The sequence below is a fragment of the Equus asinus genome, chromosome 2 (genome assembly GCF_041296235.1).
Source record: "Equus asinus isolate D_3611 breed Donkey chromosome 2, EquAss-T2T_v2, whole genome shotgun sequence".
Classification (NCBI taxonomy): domain Eukaryota; kingdom Metazoa; phylum Chordata; class Mammalia; order Perissodactyla; family Equidae; genus Equus; species Equus asinus.
In genome coordinates, this window is record NC_091791.1 from 15,540,213 (window position 1) to 15,560,470 (window position 20,258).

At 50.0% G+C, this 20,258-nt stretch overlaps 1 protein-coding gene across 6 annotated transcripts in view; it reads left to right on the forward strand.

Moving 5' to 3' along the window:
* Positions 1-20,258, forward strand: part of HSPA12A (heat shock protein family A (Hsp70) member 12A) — a 168,463-nt gene that overhangs the window by 136,146 nt on the left and 12,059 nt on the right. For all 6 annotated transcript variants that reach the window (XM_044750171.2, XM_044750177.2, XM_044750172.2 and 3 more), the window contains 4 exons: positions 1,048-1,234; positions 3,431-3,535; positions 10,520-10,636; positions 18,556-18,727. In XM_044750171.2, the coding sequence (XP_044606106.1) occupies positions 1,048-1,234; positions 3,431-3,535; positions 10,520-10,636; positions 18,556-18,727 (581 nt within the window). The remainder of the gene's footprint in view (positions 1-1,047; positions 1,235-3,430; positions 3,536-10,519; positions 10,637-18,555; positions 18,728-20,258) is intronic.

Genomic DNA, 20,258 nt, shown 5'->3' on the forward strand with positions numbered 1-20,258 from the left:
GGGGCACTCTTCCCCATAGGCTCCCAAGCTTGAACCTCTGGGGCCTCGGCTCCTGCTCACCACCATGGCCATTTGGCTAGATTCACCCTCTGGACGGCTTGTCCCCACCTCATCCCTCCTCTTTCTTCGTTGGCTCTCTACCCTTGTGTGAGCTCTCTCACTTCTGCTCCCAGGGGAGGCCTGAGCCTCCTCCTCAGCCTCCTGGCTTCCTGTGTCTCCCTCCCTCTAGTATAGTTTCCTCTGCGCAACAGCAGCTCTGACTCTGCCATGCCCCTGCTCTAAAACCTTTAGTGGCTCCCCGTTAGTCCCTGATTAAATCTCTCAGGGTTCTCCTCAGCCTGGTACCAACCACCCTCGCAATCTCATTTCTCACACTTCCCATTTACACAGTCACTCTTCCCACTTACTCTTTCTTTAACCTGCACAGTCACTTAGCATATCCCGTACATGCTCTGTGCTTGCCCACCTCTGAGCAGCCTGCATTGTCCTTTCCCCACTTGTCTGTCACTCCTTCAAGTCTCTCCTGAGCCCTGCGTTCTTCCTCCACCCCACAGCTGGCGCCTCTGCCATCTCTGATCCCTCATTCCTGTCTGATAAGGCAGGTGTTTATGTGTTTATACCCTATTTTGTTTCCAAGAAGATTCAAACCAGCACTATGTCTGCTGTTGAGCACTTGGAAATTAAAAAACCAAAAAAAGAAAAAAACCCATTACCTGCTAGGTTGTCAATTGTTTGAAGGCAGAGACATGAATGTTTCGTCTCTGTCACCAGTACCTGGCCCTCAAATGCTCAGTAAATGCTGAGTGAGGGGATCAGGCAGACCTTGTTACTGAGCAAGAACCTGGCACCTGCACCTTTCTTTTTTTTTTTAACTGAAGTTCTGTCTCCAGTTGCTACTCAACCCACTGAACCAGAGTGCGTGTGCAGTAGCTACTGTGTGCGTGCACATCTGTAACAGTCTTGCACACAGTAGGTGCTCAAGTCCATGCTGCCTGAACTGGGATTGTGAAAGAAGGTCCCATAACCTCTGCCTTTCCTTGGTGGCAGGCGATGGGAAGGAGGGGACCCCGGGGTGTCCAACCAGAAGACTCCGACCACCATCTTGTTGACTCCCGAGAGGAAATTCCACAGCTTTGGGTACGCTGCCAGGGACTTTTACCACGACCTGGATCCCAACGAGGCCAAGCAGTGGCTATACCTGGAGAAGTTCAAGATGAAGCTGCATACCACTGGGGTAAGTGAGCCTCTCCTTGGCCCCAAGTCCTCCACATTAGAGAGCCTAGGTTCTTCCAGCCTTGGGGAGGGGGGAGGGTCAGGGATCTTTCCAACCAGGGGGCCCTCAGGTTTCTCCCGAGCAGAAAGTAATGTCCATTTACCCTGATTTTAGAAACAGCGTGGAGCACACAACCCTTTTGTGGAATACACAGCACTCTCTGATGTACACGTGGGCAGGGAGATATTCAGAATATTTAACAGCTTGTTTGGCTTGGAAACTGACCGATCGGAGTGGACACGGGCTGGAACACAGGCCTAGGAGGCTGGGGGCTCCCTGCTGGGCCAGGAGGTACCCCTCCAGGTGCTGGATTGTTGGGAGATCGGGGATCCTGAAGGAGGGACCAGGGGGCTGGGAGCATTTGGTAGGCCCAGGGCAGTGGCTCTTAAGTAACCAGTTTGGAAGTAACAACTAGTAACAACTGGCCCATTAACCCTTTATGTGGGGAGGGGTAGCTCAGGAAATCAGGGCCCCAATAAGTGGAGGTCCAGCCCCCAAAGCAGCTATGCTCCCAGCCTGTGTTCTGTAAGATGTCTAAACCAGGCAAGCCCCCTCCGTAAGCTTCATGGAAAAGCTTGGGCTGGAGGATAGAATTTTTTCAATTTAACCATTTTATCCCTTAAATTTTCTTTAACTCTCAGTATTTAGAGATTCAGGATGGCAATAGTGATTAGCACCATGGACTCTGGGGCCAGACGACCTGGGTTTAAATGCTGCCCCTGCCACCTTCGAGATACTTAATCCAAGTCACTTAACCTCTGCTTGCCTTGTTTTACCTTATCCGTAAAATGAAGACACTGATAAAGCCTTCTTCATGGGGATGTTGTAAGGATTAAAGGAAGGAAAATACACCAAGCTCTTAGAACCATGCTGATTCTTAGTAAGTTCTAGTCAGTTGCTAGCTCCTATTATTATTGCTTTTATTTGCTATTAAGTGTTGGCAGATGACAAAACAAATGTTAATGGAAGCCCAGCAGCCAGCACCCTGCCTTCCAAGGCTCTGTGCTTATCAGTGTGGTTGTCTCTTTCTGAAGTGGACTGACTTCTGCTAGAAATGCACCCTTCCCATTTCACCTGATGGGATTCCATGCCAAAAAGCAGTCTTGCACAGGTGGAAGCACAGGAATTTTTTTCAGTTGGAATTTTTCAATTCTGAGCCCATGGCTTTCTTCCTGGTGCTTGACCATCTTTCTGAGCCTGGGAGCCATCGCCCCAAAGCTGGGGTGTCTTTGTGAGCACCAGGGGTGGGAGGTGGCTGGTTGGGAGGAGTGAGCTTGTATGGATGGGTCAGGACAACTGACAGGCTCCTCAAGGCTGGTTTAGCAGCCTGATGCCCCTCACGCTCCAAAGGCAAAGACTGATTCGCCAGTCTGGCTCAAGCTGGAGGCCTCACTGATTGTTTTCCTGGTAGTAATGAGCCCGTTGATTCTGGGAAACTTGGGGGCTTCCTTCTGATGTTTGCTCCCGCCCTCTGCCCATCCCCAACCTACGGGGACTTTTCATTTTTTAATGACCTCAGTCCATCCAGCCTCTCATAGAGCATCCTCCACCCAAGGACTGCACTCAGCAACTGCCTATCTTCTGGCAGAAGAAGGGAGGCAGGGATGCTGGGCTCCCAGCGGATTAGCCAGCACAAGCCTTAAAATAGGAGCTCTTCTATTTTGGTGACTTGGTTGGCAGCTCATTGAAGAGTGAAAGCTTGACGTCTGTTTAGCATCATGCACGTCAGTGAGTTGGCATGATTATTTAGGCCTCCATTAGGGGGACTCCCAAGGGTGACCATGTGTGTCCGCGTGTGGAAACAGTATGTAAATTGCATCGGGAGTGGCGCCTGCCTTTTCTCTCTTCCTGGGCTCTGTTGCTGCCCCCAAACTTCACTCCCAGAGGATCCAGGAGAGAGAGAGAAAAAGAGGGAGGGAGAAAAGGAGGGAGAAGTGAAGGTGGAGCTGCCAGGGAACAGCCAGGCCTTCCTACACATAAGGGGACAGTGCTGCCAGGCCCATTTTGGGGGACACGCCATCCTATTCTGCCCCTTAAACATCGGGAAACACAAATATGGCCCACTGGGTTCCCCAAATCTCCAAGTAGCAGTTCCCAAAGCCAGAGGGCATGTCCCTCCTTTGTCTCCTAACTCTTTCATCCTTCTCCTCCTACCAGGACCTCACCATGGATACAGACCTGACGGCAGCAAACGGCAAGAACGTCAAAGCCCTTGAAATCTTTGCTTATGCCCTGCAGTACTTTAAGGAGCAGGCACTGAAGGTAGGACACGTGCCAGCACCTGTGGGAGGAGGTGGTGCACCTGCCAACGAGGGGAGCAGGTCCAGCCTCGAGGGCCAGAGGGTGGGGCTCTGCACTCAGAAAGCAGGATGTGCCCTCATGCACCGCTGGCGGGAATGGAAAACAGTGCAGCTGCTGTGGAAAACAGGCAGGCAGGTCCTTCGAAGGTTAAACACAGAGTTACCCTGTGACCCAGCAACCCCACTCCTAGGTACATCCCTAAGAGAAATGAAAATGTATATTCACAGAAAAACTTGTCTATGAATGTTTATAGCAGCACCATTCACAATAACTAAAAAGCAGAGAAACCCCAAATGCCCATCGGTGGATGAATGGGTAACTAAATGGAGTCTATCCATATAACTATACAAAGGAGTGACCTACTGACACATGGATGAACCTTCAAAACATTATGCTAAATAAAAGAAGTGAGATAAAAAGGCCACATACTGTGTGATTCCGTTTGTATGAAATGTCCAGAACAGGCAAATCCATAGAGAGAGAAAGTAGATTAGTGGTTGTTGGGGGCTGAGGGAATGAGGAGTGACTGCTACAGGGTATGGCTTTCTTTCCGGGGTCATGAAATTAGATAGGGGTGATGGTGGCACAAGCTTGTGAATAGCCTAAAACCCACTGAATTGTACACTTTAAAAAGGTGAATTTTATGGAAATTATATCTCAGAAAAAAAAAACAGTAAGAAAGAAAGGCAGGAGGCACACACGGCAGCTGTGTGATCCTGGGTGAGGTGCTTAATCTCTCCGATACCCCCGCTCCTAACCTGGGGCAGGTAACCGCACCTTGAGGGTCGTTTGCTATTAAATGAGATTTACACATGAAGTGCCTCCCTCGGGGCCTGGCACAGAGTGGACACTTGGGAAATGGTGGCTGCTGTCTATCCTCCTCCTCCACGCTCCCACCAGACCCCACGGAAGAAGCTCATGTGTGACCCCCTCGGGTCACCCTTGCAAAGGTTTGAGCAGTGATGGCCCAGCATGTGGAAAACAGCTAATTTCGAAGTGGAATGTGGCTGTCCTGTCCGTGTCTCCTCCCGGGGGCGTGGAGACGCATGGGTGTAAACCAGATGATTAAAGAGGCTCGTGGATGGAGCTTTATCCTTTTTTCTCCCAAAAAAGAATTGAGAACTTTGGAAGCATTCTGTATTATGCGATCACTCGAAGAAATTTAGTGAATTCTAAAATAGAATAGAATAGATGAGAATCTTAGAAATAGGGCTAGAGGGAGATAAGGAAGGAGAACGTAATACTGCTTTCATCCACTCAAATACCTTCTTCTTTTTGGAGTACTTTTTAGGTGCCAGATCCTACATGAGTTCTGACGGCGTAGAAATGAACACAGCATGAAGGAGTGTGCAGTCAGTGGGTCGGTGTCGTGAGGGGGTAACTGTGGGTGTTCAGTGTTTGGTAAAGGCAGAGGTTCTGCCCAACGGGCAGCAGCAGGGATGGCTCCCTGGAGGAGGTAGACTGGGGGCCTCTCACAGGCAGCAACTGGAAGGGCACAGGAACAGCTCGGGGGAAAGAAAACAGCCAGCATTGTGGAGAGCAGGCAGTTTGGCGTGGGAGAAGGGCAAGGCTGGAGATAGAGTGGGAGCAGTGTGTTCGGGACGAGATTGTGCAGACCCGCAAATGCCAGGCTAAGGAGCTCCACGGGCAATGGGAAGCCATCAAAGGATTTCTAGTGGGGAACGCCATGGCCACAGGATGGTGTTAGAGGGAGGGAGACCACAGTGTCCTGGGGACTGTAGGGTGGGGGAAAGCCATGAGGAAGCTGCTGACTCAGATGCTGAAGCAGGTTTGTCTGAGGGCTGAGGGTGAGGTTCTGAGACGCGGAGAACAGTGGGGTCATTTGGGGAACGTGGAAACCAAGGAGAGAGAGAGGGGGGAAGAGGAAGGGAAGAAGTGGGTCCTAGGAAAAAATTCTTTCACCAGAAAGGGAGAGGGGAGAGGGCTGAAAGAAAGGAAGTGGAAGAGAGGGGGCTGGGTTCACTGTCAGGAAGACGGGGACCAACCGAAGGCAGGAGCTCAGTAAAGCCTCTGGGACCTGGAGAAGGGGAGAGCGCCATTGTTCCAGGTGGCAGCAAAGCATAAGAGGAGGCGCTCAGAGAGGTGGCCTCTGTCAGCCTGAAAAGCAAGGATCCCAGAGGGATGGGCTCAGTACCCAGTGGCCTAGGTGGCTGTGTGAAGGCCTGTCTGCCTGTACCACATGTGGCAAGTCTGAGAAAGATGAAGGAGCAGAGGGAGGCAGAGTCCTGGGGGGGTGGGGTGGCTTCTGGATTAAGAGGAGGAGCCATGGGGAGTCGGGGGAGATTTAGGACTTGAGAAAGCCACGACATGGGAGCGTGTTTCAAGTTGGCCAAGAGGAAAGGAGTGAACAGCCCATCTCAGAAGGGGAGGGAGGAGGTGGAGGGGGCTGAAGGTCAAGCAGGGGCACAGGTGGGTGAGTGGTCCCAGACATGTCAGCTCAGCCAGAGGCTCCAGGAACCTGCTAGCACCTTCTCCCAGCAGGGAACATGTTGTGAAGAAATTCTGTGAAGAAAAACTGTTTGAGGAGATGCATAGGAACTAGGCTCTTGACAAGACAGCTGGCTCATATTCGAGGGACAAATGGATTCAGAGGAGGGGATTATTGCCTGTTGGACCAGAATAAGCTACAGTAGAATAGCTCAGAAATCACAGACATGACGCAGTCTCGTCTTTCTCGAGGGAAGCAGTGAGAGTGCCTGACATGAGGTATTCACTCAATGCCAGGTTCCTTTGCCTTCCAAGCTGCTCTCCCTCACCCGGTGAGCAAACAGCTTATCTAAACAACTTTCCATACAGCTGCAGAAGCCCATCAGTCATACTGTGAGCCTTTTCCGTTTCGAGAGTTTAAAATAGCCTGGATGGTTAGAGGTGTCATGCTTAGAGTCCTTCCCAGCTCACAGCATGCGCTTACAGCTTTTATTTATTTATTTTTTGCTGAGGAAGATTAGCCCTGAGCTAATATCTGTTGTAAATCTTCCTCTTTTTGCTTGAGGAACATTTGCTGTGAGCTAACATCTGTGCCAATCATCCTCTATTTTATATGTGGGTCGCTGCCTCAGCGTGGCCACTGACAAGTGGTGTAGGTCCATGCCTGAGATCTGAACCTGTGAACCCAACCTACTGGAGTGGAGCGCACTGAACTTAACCAATATGCCATGGAGGCCAGCCCCTCACCTGCTTTTAAAGTCCAGTGCAGACCTTCAGGGAAATCTGGATAAAAAACAAAAACAGAAAAACGGCTATTTCATGTTGGCCTAAAGGAGACAAGTTTTTAAAAACATGTTAAAAAAAAAAGTTTACTGAATATACTTAACACTCCTGCTGTACACTTAAAAATGGTTAGAATGATAAATTTTATGTGACATGTATTTTATCGCAATTAAAAATGAAAAAATTTTAAAGGGAGAAAATAAAGTTTACTGATCAAAAAGGAAGTTATTTGAGTGAGAGGGTGGGTCAGTCCCAAGAAAACTCTTTGAAACAACATGGAAAATAAGACATCAGTCAGGAAAAAAAAAATCGACAGCGTAGTAATCTCCTGAAATGTGTCCCCAGAGCTGACTGTGATGTGGAAGCGTGTTAGTGTGAGTTTGGGTTTGATTTCAGACTTGTCTGTGAATGTGGCGACGGGGGTGCGGGGCGGTGGAGGAAGGAACCAGCATTTATCAGAGGTCTTCTCTGAGCCGGACATACCATGTGTGTTCTCATTTAATCTTGCCAGTAACGCTGTGGGTTAGTTTTATTCTGCCCATTTTACAGATGGGAATATTGAGTCTGAGAACTATTCTAGAGACACATTTTGCCACATGGACCTGGTGGAAACCTCTGACGCCTCAGCCCATCCCATTTATCCACAGGGGCCCCACTGATGTGGTTTAATCTTCACCAAAGGTCAAGGGCAGCGTGGTTCTTGCTTCGGCCATGTCCTTCACATCTTTCCCGTCCTGCCGGGAAAACTCCCCTGATGGGCTGGGGCTTGTGGTAAGGTAGAGGACAGTGACAACTCGGACAGCAACTGCCACCAGCTGTCAAGCATTCCTGTGGCCAGGCGCTCATAACAATCTAGTCAAGATCTTGGTCTTCAGAGTCAAGATAGACCTGGGTCTGGGTCCAAAATTTGACTCTGTCACTTTTGAGCTGTGCAATCATCAAAAAGATATTGAACGTATCCAGGCCTTAGTTTCCCATCTGCACGATTATTTATTTATTTTTTCAATTATTTTATTGAGGTCATACTGGTTTATGACATTGTGTAATTTCAGGTGTACATTATTATATGCTAGTTTCTGTATAGACTGCATCATGCTCACCACCAATAGTCTAATTTTTATCCTTCACCATATATATGTGTCCCTTTACCCCTTTTGCCCTCCCCTTCACCCACTTCCCCTCTGGTAACCACTAATCTGTTCTCTTTATCCATGAGTTTGTTTATCTTTCACAAATGAGTGAAATCGTAGGGTGTTTGTCTTTCTCTGTCTGGCTTACTTCATTTAAAATAATACTCTCAAGGTTCATCCATGTTGTTGCAAATGGGATGATTTTGCCTTTTTAATGACTGAGTAGTATTCCATTGTATATATATACTGCATCATTTTTATCCATTCATCATCTTTAGCCAAGTGTTATGGCCACTTGGGTTGCTTCCACGTCTTGGCTTTGTGAATATTGCTGCAGTGAACATAGGGGTGCATAAATCTCTTTGAATTATTGATTTCATGTTCTTTGGATAAATACCCAGTAGTGGGATAGCTGGAGCTCATGGATTTCTATTTTTAATTTTTTGAGAAATCTCCATACTCTTTTCCATAGTGGCTGTACCAGTTTACATTCCCACCAGCAGTACATAAGGGTTCCCTTTTCTCTACATCCTCTCCAACATTTGTTCTTTTTTGTCTTATTAATTATAGCCATTCTAACAGGCATAGATGATATCTCATTGTAGTTTTGTTTGTTTGTTTTTGTCTCGAGGAAGATTAGCCCTGAGCTAACATCTGCCAATCCTCCTCTTTTTTCTGAGGAAGACTGGCCCTGAGCTAACATCTGTGCCCATCTTCCTCTACTTTATACATGGGACGCCTACCACAGCATGGCTTGGCATGCAGTGCCATGTCCACACCTGGGATCTGAACCGGCAAACCCTGGGCCCCCAAATCAGAATGTGCTCACTTAACTGCTGTGCCACTGGGGCGGCCCCTCATTGTAATTTTGATTTACATTTTCCTAACAATTAGTGATATTTAACATCTTTTCATGGGCCTTTTGGATATCTCTGTGTCTTCTTTGGAAAAATGTCTGTTCATATCCTCTGCCCATTTTTGGTTGGGTTGTTTGTTTTTTTGTTGTTGGGTTGTATGAGTTCTTTATATATTTTGGAGATTAACCCCTTGTTGGATATATGATTTATAAATATTTTCTCCCAGTTGGTGGGATGTCTTTTCATTTTGTTGATGGTTTCCTTTGCTGTGCAGAAGCTTTTTAGTCTGATGTAGTCCCATTTGTTTATTTTCTCTTTTGTTTCCCTTGCCTGAGTGGACATGGTATTCAAAAAGATGTTGCTAAGACTGATGTCAAAGAGTGTACTGCCTATATTTTCTTTTAGAAGTTTTATGGTTTCAGGTGTTACATTCAAGTCTTTAATCTGTGTGGAGTTAATTTTTGTGTATGGTGTAAGATAATGGTCTTTTTTCATTCTTTTGCCTGTGGCTGTCCAGTTTTCCCAACACCATTTAATGAAGAGACTTTCCTTTCTCCATTGTATGTTCTTGGCTCCTTTGTCAAAGATTAGCTGTCTGTAGATTTGCGGTTTTATTTCTGGACTTTCAATTCTGTTCCATTGTTCTGTGTGCCTGTTTTTGTACCAGTACCATGCTGTTTTGATTACTATAGCTTTTTATAGTATATTAAAAATTATTTTTTAATAGCTTTTTCTCCCCAAATCTCCTGAGTACATAGTTGTACATTTTAGTTGTGGGTCCTTCCACTTGTGGCATGTGGGATGCCACCTCAACATGGACTAATGAGCGGTGCCATGTCTGCTCCCAGGATCCGAACTGGTGAAACCCTGGGCTGCTGAAGCGAAGTGTGAGAACTTAAACACTTGGCCACGGGGCCAGCCCCTATAGTATATTTTGAAGGCAGGGATTATGATGCCTCCAGCTTTGTTGTTTTTTTCTCAGGATTGCTTTGGCTATTCAGGGTCTTTGGTTGCCCATATGAATTTTAGGATTCTTTTTTCTCTTTCTGTGAAGAATGTCATTGGGATTCTGATTGGGATTGCTTTGAATCTGTAGATTGCTTTAGGTAATATGGACATTTTAACTATGTTTATTCTTCCAACCCATGAGCACGGAATATCTTTCCATCTCTTTATATCTTCCTTAATTTCTTTCAGTAATGTCTTATAGTTTTCAGAGTATAGGTCTTTCACCAAAAGGGGCACAGTTATAACCCCTTCCTAATGGGATTCTTGACTGGGTTAATGAAGGCGAGGTAGGCAAAGTGGTTAACAAGGGTACACACAGGACGCTCTCAGCAAATGTAGCTCTCAGAAAGTCATCAATCCTCCCAGCAAACTTATGAGCTAGGTATTATTATCCCCATTGTACAGGTAAGGAAACTGAGGGCTGAGAGGTTGTCACATGCCCAAAGTCACGTGACTAGGAAGTGGCCAAAGGCCTCTGATCTGCCTGCCTCCTGCCTGCAGTCACATTGAGTGCGTGGAAGGAGCTGGGAGCTCCCTGCTTGCTGAATATTCAGAAAACAGACCCTTGCTCTCTGACACTGGTGAGTTCAGGAGGCTGCGCAATAGACGCCCCATGAGTTCATGACCAGGAAGCCTGGACTCTCAGCGGAGCCTCAGCAGGCCATGTCCTCAGGGACCAGCTGTGTCTACTTGACCTGCTATATTTTCCTTGGCTTTAGGAGCTGAGTGACCAGGCGGGTTCGGACTTTGAGAACTCTGACGTCAGATGGGTCATCACAGTGCCTGCCATCTGGAAACAGCCTGCCAAGCAGTTCATGAGACAAGCTGCCTACCAGGTGAGTGCCGGGGTGGGAGGGGGTCCAAGATACCCATGGTGGTGACAGTCGCCCCTCTCAGTTGTCCCCCAGCATTCACAGACCTCCTTGGGAGGAAGCGAGGGATCTCCCACAGGCGGGGGACCAAGAGCCTTCCCATTCCTCAGCTTCCTTGGTGGGGAGGAACAGGGGTCAGACTGACGAGGGGAGGAGCTGGGCTCTGTCTTCCTTCTGGCTTTAGACGTTTCCAGGGCATGTTTCCACTGTAGATTCTCAGGGGTTAGGATTTCAAACTGGGGCTCAGAGACATTTCTCCGTGGGTGAATGGAAGTGAGAACCTCAGGGAAAAGCCTTGGGAAACAAGAATATTTGGATATGAAAGGAATAAAGACAAAGCCAATGGCCACGACCCAGGCAGACCAGCTTGGTGTGGAGGCTGAAAGCTGCACAGCACAGTGGGGAAGTAAAGGGAAGACAACTGTGCTCTGTACATTGCACCTTATGAGCAAGGCAGGAGCAGGTATGGTCACCCCAGAGAGGGGTGAGGGCTGCCACACCTGCGTGGTGGCAGCCTCCTGGATGAGGGCAGTGGCATGGCTAAGGAGTGTGCAAGTCACCATGGCACCAGACAGAGCATTCCACAGGGCCGATGGCCAGCCCATCCCTTGTGGGCACTGGGGGACACTGCTGGTGCCACAAACCCTCATGGCCTCCAGCCTTCCCACTGTTGGCAGACAACTTGTGCCATGACGGGGCTCCCGTGAGAGTCTGCTTCATGGCAAGCACGCCTGGCCGTACTGTCCTGCTGTTCTGATCCCCAGGACAGAGCTGGCTCCAGTTGTACTTAATCCCCTGCCTTATTGAAAGCCCACTCTGTGGTCTGGGTCCACTTTGCATTGAGAGACAGTTTTCAGAGCCTACAACCTGAGCTGGCCTGGGGAAAGTCACCAGGGTGATAGATGGCCCCTTACCCCTGCCACACCTCTCAGAAGACCGCCACCTTTCCCAGGGGACATACCTCTGACGTTGAGTTTGTACCCATACGTATAAACCTTTCCTTTCAAAACACCCAGCAAATCACCCCTGAGCACCAGATATAATAAAAAGGCCGTGGGCATCTTGATGTCATGAATTGTACTCGATGCTTGGGGCTTCACTCCAGGTGGCAGGTAGAGCTCAAGGGAGGGCAGTGTCCCCTCCCCTCACTCTCCCTCTGTTCCCTTTCTTCCCTCCCCTGCCCCAGGCTGTCTCCTCTGCTCTCCCCTTCCTCTGTTTAGCGTGAGAATCTGGCTCCATCTATGTATCTGCCAAAAATAGATTTGTTTTTGTGGGGATGAAGGAAGAGGGTGAAGTTGCAGAAAGAGGCGACTTCTTTAAGATGGAAGAAATACGAGTGCAGTTTAGCAGTCCACAGAAGCCCTGGGCATCCAGGAGTTTTGCCGTAGTGTCATCCTCAGGCAGTATCTAAGGATGGGACGCTGGAACACAGCTGTCTACAAGGACACAGCCCAGTGATCGGAGTTTTTCCCAGGAAGGATACTCAAGACTCATGGTTTTGACTCTCATTTTCCAGCCCACAGGAAGACTTCAGCAACAAACGTGTGACCCAGAAAAGGGTCAGCTCTTATTTTTAGCCTGAAAAGGAAAGAGGAGCAGTGACTGGTAGATTTGTTAGGGCTGTTGTAGCCCTGGGCCGGCTCCTCCAAGGACTGCCTCTCTGAGCCGGTGGGGGAGAGGCCCCTCACACTGGGCCCCGCCCTCCCCCGGAAACCAGGCAGAAGTGGGTGTGGTGTACTCTGGGGTTTGGCTGGATCAAAAGGGCACCTCAGAGATTAGAGGGGTTAGCAGGTCCTCGGATGTGACCAGTGTTTATGGACGTGGGGAATTTACTTTCTGAAGCCCGGAGACACGCTGCAGGCGGGCCTGTCCTCTGATGCCATATAACTTTTGTCTGGTGCAGCTTATGCAGCTTAATTTGGGGCCCTTTGTAATTCTGGTTTCACACTTGTGTTCAGTGTATAGTCACTGAAGGAATTTCAAGATGGCGGGGACCATTCGCTCGTTCTTTGTTCACTCATTCATTTATTCATTGAACAAACCTACGCTGGGGCCTTCTGCATGCCAGGACTGGGGTAGGCGCTGGATTCATATCCTCGTAACCAAGATAGACCCTGCTCTCAAGTTGCTGGCAGCTGAGCCGTTCGTTGAACGCTTTTGTAGCTCTGGCAGAGGGGCAGAGGGAGTCTTAGGAGCATAGTTGCTTTGCCAACTTCTCTGCGGTCTCTTCAGCCTATCTTCTGGAAGAGTCCCCAGGACGAAATGGAAATGAAGCTTCTTATTCTGTGGTCAAAATTAGCATCTCTCCAACTCTCCTTCCTCATTCCCCATTTATTATACAGAATAAGAAAGATGCGCACTTGTGAGGGTTAACTTTATTTGTAAACTTGACTGGGCCAAGGGGTACCCAGCTATTTGGTCAAATGTCATTCTTAGTGTTGCTGTGAGGTTGCTTTTGGATGAGATTAACATTTAAGTTGATTGACTGACTACCACAGATTGCTCTCCCTAAGGTGGGTGGGCCTCATCCAATCAGTTGAACAATTGTATAGAAGGAAAGGCTGAACCTCCCTAGAATAAGAGAGAATTCCTCCTCCCTGCTTGCCTTCAAACTGGGACATTGGTTTTTTCCTGTCTTTGGGCTTGAACTGAAACATTGGCTCTTCCTGGGTCCTGAGCCTGCTGGCAAGGGAACCAACTATACCATCAGCTCTCCTGGTTCTCCAGCGTGCCAGCTGCAGATCTTGGGACTTGTCGGTCTACATAGTTGTGTGAGCCGGTTCCTCATAACAAATCTCTTTATATACATACAGTCATGCGCCACATAATGACATTTCGGTGCATGATGGACTGCTATGCAACGGTGATCCCGTAAGATTAGCACCATACAGTCTGGGTGTGTAGTAGGCTATCCCATCTAGATTTGTGTAAGTACACGCTATGATGTTCCCACAATGAGAAGATCACCTAAGGATGCATTTCTCAGAATGTATCCCCATCGTTAAGTGACTCGTGACTGTACATCCTACTGGTTCTGCTTCTCTGGAGAACCCTGACTAATACAGAACCCGAGCAAAACACACAATTCTTGGCCCAGCGAGCCTCTGAGATCTGACAGTGCCCACCGAGCCTTCCACCCAAGGTGCCGCGCATCAGCCTGGCTTTGCACAGAAGAGCTGGAAGGATGCGGTGGAACAGCACTCCATCAGGGCAGCTGGGAAACCAGTCCCATGCACCCTGCTTCATATGGGAAATGGAGCCCCTCCTTCCAGGCCTCTTGGAGGCCTCCTGAGCCCAAGTTCATGGCACAGTCACTTGGGGCCTGAGCTTTATCCTTCCCCCGGCCTGGTGGAGGAGGAAGAGGCCTGGATGCAGAGAGGGAGAGGAGGCTCTGGCAGCATCTCCCACGGGAGAAGCAGGATGTGGATGGAGTGGGTGGTTCTGGGGCCTCTACTCAGACGTGTGATTCTCTCTGAAGGCTGCAGAGCACTTTATACAGATACAGTTTATCTGTGAAACTCCAAAGAGTCCTCTTGTATCAAGTGCTTGGGGGAAAAGTGGGTTCAATCTCTACCTTTTATAATTCACAGCCTCAGGACACCGTTAGATCCTTTAGGGGCATTCAGTGAAAAGATGGTCGCAGAAAGAACGGCTGAGCCCTCTTCTGACACCTTCAGAAAATACCTAGAACGGGAGAGGGTCCCCCTGAGTCTTGAGAGCATCGTGGATAGGAAGCAGTTCAGTTTATTTCTAGAGACATTTTGCCTCAAATGTGTAGCTCCTGTAGGTTCCAGAAACCTGGTACATAAATGATGTTGCCCTGCGTATGATGATCTCATCTAACATGGAGTTACAGCTTGCCCTTCTCTCCCCTTCAGAACAAACTGCAGTAAAAAATAATCATATCAGGAAAAAACCCAACTGCAACCTCATGACACCCAGAGCCAGTTCAGCTGGAGCCCTTTGCAGCCTGACGCTGGGCCAGCAGAGCACTCGGCCCCTCTGGCCATTTTTCTCCACTGTGGACACAGTCCCTGGCAGGAGTTGGTGTAAACGCCCCGCCCATCCCTGGGCTCCCTGGAGTGCAGTTTTCTCACCCACCTGCTCCTCCTCACCCCTGAGCTTGTGACCCTCTAAAAAACTACTATGAGGGTGCTCCTGCTGCCCCAGATTTGTGGAGGAGTCAAGTGGGGTAGCGCTGTCTTGGTTCAGACACTTTCTGTTTGTGAAATCCCCAGGTCACATCTGCAGAATGCTCTCGTTCAGTGTTGCAGAGACCAGGGCCAGGAAATTGCACAATAGAGGCTGGCTGGAGGGATGGTCGATTCACTCATTCAGCAGCTGCCATCTGAGCACCTACTATGTGCTACAGGCAAGAAGACCTGACTGCTGCTCTTAGAAAATGTCCCGTCTTTCAGGAGAGGCTAGATGTGTCCGCATTGATCTAGCATTGGAGACAGTATACTAAGTGGTCTGCCGGGCCCCCTTGGAGGGAGAGCGCACGTCCATCAGAACAGCGGCCAGGAAATATCAGCTCCAGAGGCCCAATTAGCAAAAGTGGAAAGAGTGCGCTCCTGCTTTGGTTGACCTTGGCCTAATCCCAGGCCAACAGACCCTCAGGTCTCCTGACAGCTGCCAGGACCGAGGGCTTCTGATGAGAAGACTGTTAAGTGTTTATATAGAAACAAAGGTTACACTGCCAGGCACTGGATCCTTCTGCCCAGAGATAACGACATCTGGGCTTTTGAGAGTCTGACGGATTCTTTTGCATGTCCTCCTTTTCTTGGAGTCCCCAAGTAGCTCTGGGTCCCCTCCTGGGGAGATGGAATCTACATAGAGCCAGCCCGCCTCCTCTGGCCTCTCCCCCTCAGCTCTCCGCTATGGCCTCTGTGGGAGTTTGCTGGTGGGGACACGGCCCCTGGCCCTAACTGGGGAGTGTGACAGGGGCTGGTTCAGCGAAGGAGTGTGGTACTTTGTCCTAGGCCTCCCAGACACTGCCAGGCCCCTCCCCTCTGGTTTGGGGTCCCCTTCACCTCCACTCACCATCTGCATCTTCTCCTAGGTACCATGGGGAACCCCATGGAAATGACTCAGAGCTTTTGCTGTGGAGCTGAGGCCAGCCCAGCTGGGGAGGGACGGATGAGAGGCTTCCCCTGAGGGGTGCAGGCATGCTGTCTCAGGCACTGAGTCAGCCTGAGTGTCTTTTACGTCTCTGGAATGTGGGAACGTCCCAGTGTGGGATGTCTTGCTGGATCCTGTCAGTCATGCACCAGGCACATTCAGATGCTCTCGAGTTGTATGATTTTACTCAAGGCTCTTCACTCCTCTGGACTTCATGATTTGATTTTCCACGTAGATATTTCACATAGATCAGAGTTCCTGCCCAGAACTTCAGGTAAGGTGTAGAGAGGAACGAGGGTGTTTATTTCCTGCTCCTCTTTCTGCCCTCCCATCCCCCACTCCCCGGCTCAGGCCCTTGTTGCTCTGGGACTGCCACGTGGGAGCCGCCTGGCAGGTTGACCTCCTAGGGGGACATGATGGGAGTAATGAGCCTTTTGAGTGTGCAGAGCTTTGGCCTTTCCTCCTTCACACTGAGTCCCTGGGTGCCACAGTGGCACTCTGCTTCGCCCCACCCCCCAAATATTTTCCAATCTGAACTTTGGAAGAGGGTTTTGTACATTTAGGGCCAGCTCTTTCGTTGCTCATCCTTCCTTCCTCCTCGCCCCGTGTTGTGGGAGCTGGGCCTCTTAGCTTCTGTTCTAGGAGGGCCTTGATTTTACAAACCCCCGAAGATGGAAAAAATCAATCCGTGAGAGCTGTTCTGTAGAAGGGGCTCCTCTTGGTTTTATTTGGGATTTCTTCTTCTGGGATCCTGGGGATTAAGTTTCAGAGGTTTCCCCATTCCTGGTGGCACTTCACATGTGTAACCCTTGTCCTCTTTCATTGTGCACTGTGCCCTTCCGCTGTCTTTGGGCTAAGGATGTCTCATGTGACCCTGTGAGAATGCAAGGCTGGAGGGGGGGGCGTTTAATCCCTTGAATAGGGAGTAGGGGGACATCTTGTCACACATGTGTGTCAGTGGCCTGTTGACCCATGTCAGCTAAGGGCAGACCTGGCCTCTTCAACCCAGCGACCAAGCTGATGGGCATAGATGCTGCCCCTGTGTTGGTGACAGCCAAGGGTACTAGGCAGGAAGGGGGCGGGTTCCCAGTGGATGGTGCAGGACATGTGCGCAGTTCCAGTCCGGTTTTGTAAAGGTCGGTCTTCCCAGAAGGGTTCTGCCGCTTGTCGTGGGGCATTTGGTATTGGCAAAGTGGGGACTTCAGTCACCCGCCTGCTGATATATCTCATTACGACAGAATGGTTGGTTTGGAGTATAGTAATTATGGAGAATTAATGACTGCAGGTACAGGCATTGCTGTCCCAGAGTAAATTAGTAAGGAGATTGTGCCTTTCAACCAGTTGAGGAGGCACTACTGGAGTATTAGAGGCCCCTGGGGAGTTTTCTCAAAGGATGGAGGCCTGGGCCCCACCCAGTACCTGGAGTTCCTGAGAGCGGGAGAGCTGAGAACCAATTAAAGAGCAGGTCTGCTCAAGACCTGGGCCTGGGCTGGCTCTGCCACTTACAGTTGGATACCTTTCAGCCTAAGACTGTCCTGATCTTAACACTGAAAGTCTCCCGTCCCAGGAAACGCCAGGATGGTTGGTCACCCTACCTCTCTGGGCCTTGGTTTCCTTCTGCATAAAGTGAAGGAGTTGGACAAAAGGCATTTTTAATATTCTAACCTGAACCCTCCTCCCCTTCTTGTCTAATAATTAACCTCCTAAGCCCCTTCCGCCTGTGACTCGAGGTGGCTCCTCCTGGTGAGAGGTCATTGTGCACGTGTGACATTAGGCAACCTTGCGTCCCTGGTCTACAAGACGAGTCCACTAACCTCACGGGCCTGCCGTAGAATGGGGGCCTTCGCCAAAGTGGGTGCGGCACGAGGGCAGCATTCTGGGGTTCCCTAGGAAACAGCAGCAAAGACAGCAACACAGCGCTGACGGCAACGGAACGTGCTTCTGTTTTCCATCGTGCTGGCAACTAAGGAAACCCCGTGGGCTCGAACAGCTTCAACGAGCAGGCGAGACCTCGTGCTCCAGTTCACGGCTGTGAGAGGTGGCAGGGACCTGCTAGAGGCCACGCCAGGCTCATTTCTCTGAGCACCTCGGGAGGGTGGTCCTGGAGCCTCCTGCGCTGGCCCTTCTTAAGGTCTGGAGGGACTGTGACTAGAACAAGCCAGATATCACAGAGAGAAGCATTTCTGCTGTTAAAGGGATACAAACTTTGAATAAGACACTGCCAGCTGCCTCTGGACCTACACCCTAGAAAGTGAGGGACTCTGTGGGATTCCAGCAGGCGCTTTCTCCTGGAGGAATTTTCACCCTCCTGGTGCTCTGGAGATAATAGTTCAGGTTCCCATACAGCAAAATCAGATGCTCGCATAGCTGAGGTCCAGCGGTGGCCCATTGTAATGGGAAACAGACCATCCACCTTCCCTCCTGTAATGGTTTTCAAAGTTTTGGGGCCTTTCCCCCTTCGTGCTTCTCAGTTCTGGGCTAAGCAAGCTCCAAATGCAGGAGACTCTGTGGCCCAGAGAGCCTTGCGTTTGTTTCCCAAGGGTGCTTGTTTGTTTTCTTTGGCTATTCTGTGGTGTTTGGGTACCTGGCCGGGGGCCTAGCACCCAATCACACCCAATTTAAGCTCTGCAGAGGCCTGTGAATTGGGAGTGAGTTTCCCAAACAAGCAGAACGTGAGTGAGGGTGTCAGCCCAAGGCATGGGCGTCCTCGGAGTGGTCCTGCGCAGGAAGCCCGAGTCCCAGCCTCTGCTTCTGTCTTCCAGGCAGGCCTGGCCTCCCCCGAGAACTCGGAGCAGCTCATCATAGCCTTGGAGCCTGAGGCGGCCTCCATCTACTGCCGGAAGCTGCGGCTGCACCAGATGATCGAGCTGAGCAGCAAGGCGGCGGTCAATGGGTACAGCTCCAGTGACACAGTAGGAGCTGGGTTTGCACAGGGTACCTCCTGCTCTCTCTCTCCCCCTCCCTGCTCTCTCCCCTCCCGCCCCCTGCACGTTTCTCTGCCTCTGATTATTTAAAGGCACTTAGTGCTGTAACAAAGAATCAAGATGCTCCCGGAGCAGGTTGGCTTTAAGCACCTCTGTGCTCAGCCCTGCTACCTGGTCCCTCCAGGGACCCCCATCAGCTCAGCCATTGTTACTCTCTGGTTCATCGCCCACCCACATGCCTTTGGAGAGGGGAGAGCGCTTCTCTCTCAGAACCTGAAGGTGGCCTGAGAGCAGTTCTTGGCCTTGCATTTTACTAGGCTCTTAATCTTTCCTGTCTGTTAACTGATTCTTGATCTAATCCACTTCCCTGTTATTAATTCCTCCATTAAGACTGTTGACTTATTGCTGACGCACTCATTGGGGCTGCTTCTGTGTGATGAGCTCATTATGTGTCTTAGCCATAAACCTGGGGAGAGTGTAAACTATGGCTGACAAAGGCTGACTTCTCCTTGACCTGCTGATGCTCACTCAGCTGTGGGAAGGAGCACCGCCTAGGAAGACTCAGGATGGGCATTTTTTTTTTCTTTGTACTATTTACCAGTATGCAAGCTGGTCACAATTTTGGTCCCTAGAACTTTTTCCCTTGTATCCTGGGCTATGTGGGTCTGTCCAGGGCAATGGAGTTTGCAGACCCAGTTTGCCCTGGGTCAGTGGCAAAGCCACCAATGTGAGTGAGCATGGGTGCTAACTGGGAGTGCGGTAGGGGTGGCGCTGTGCACACAGCTCTGAGCCCTGTTCCCATATGAGGACCTCAAGGGCAGACACCCACCATCACCCACTCCATCCTGCCCCGGAAGGCCCGGGAGGAGGAGAGGGTGACACTGGTGAGGACTGTCTCTGGCTGTTCCCCCCACAGCCTTGTTTCCACATTATCCTTGGTCCCACACCCGGAGCGTGTCTGTGTACTCCCCGAGGCACTGGGGCCCAGGCTCATCCTTAGCAGGCGCACATTCCTGCCCAGATGGTGCTGAGCCGTCTCCTCCAGGCCTCGCCTGTTCCTCTTCACAGGGTGACTGCCCAAGGCCGCTGCTGTGCATCTGCAACCCCAGATTGAGGAGTCTGTGAACCTCAGCCACAGGACAGTGGCAAAATATTCACTTGTCACCAGCCTGCCCGTGGCTGTGTGTTAGCCCTCAGATCTGATTAATCTGGAATGAATGGAAACAGGCTTCCCTTTAAATTTGAGGGCTTGATCTGCCTTTTTCCAGCAATGTTCGGCCTCTCCCGAAACATGCCGAGGCCAGCCTTCCTGCCACCTAAATCACGGGCATGGACGCCCTGAACACTCAGGACGGTATATTTATTTAAATTTCCTTCCTCGTTGTTTTAATTGGAAAAAAGGACTGACTGACTGGGCTTTATCCTTCCATGCTGCTTCTTACTCAGTCTTTCATAAACAGAAATTCACGCCAGAAGTGGCTAATTCTCGGTAGCTCTCCTTAACAGTCCTTACGGATAACACTCACATTTGAGGGGGACTT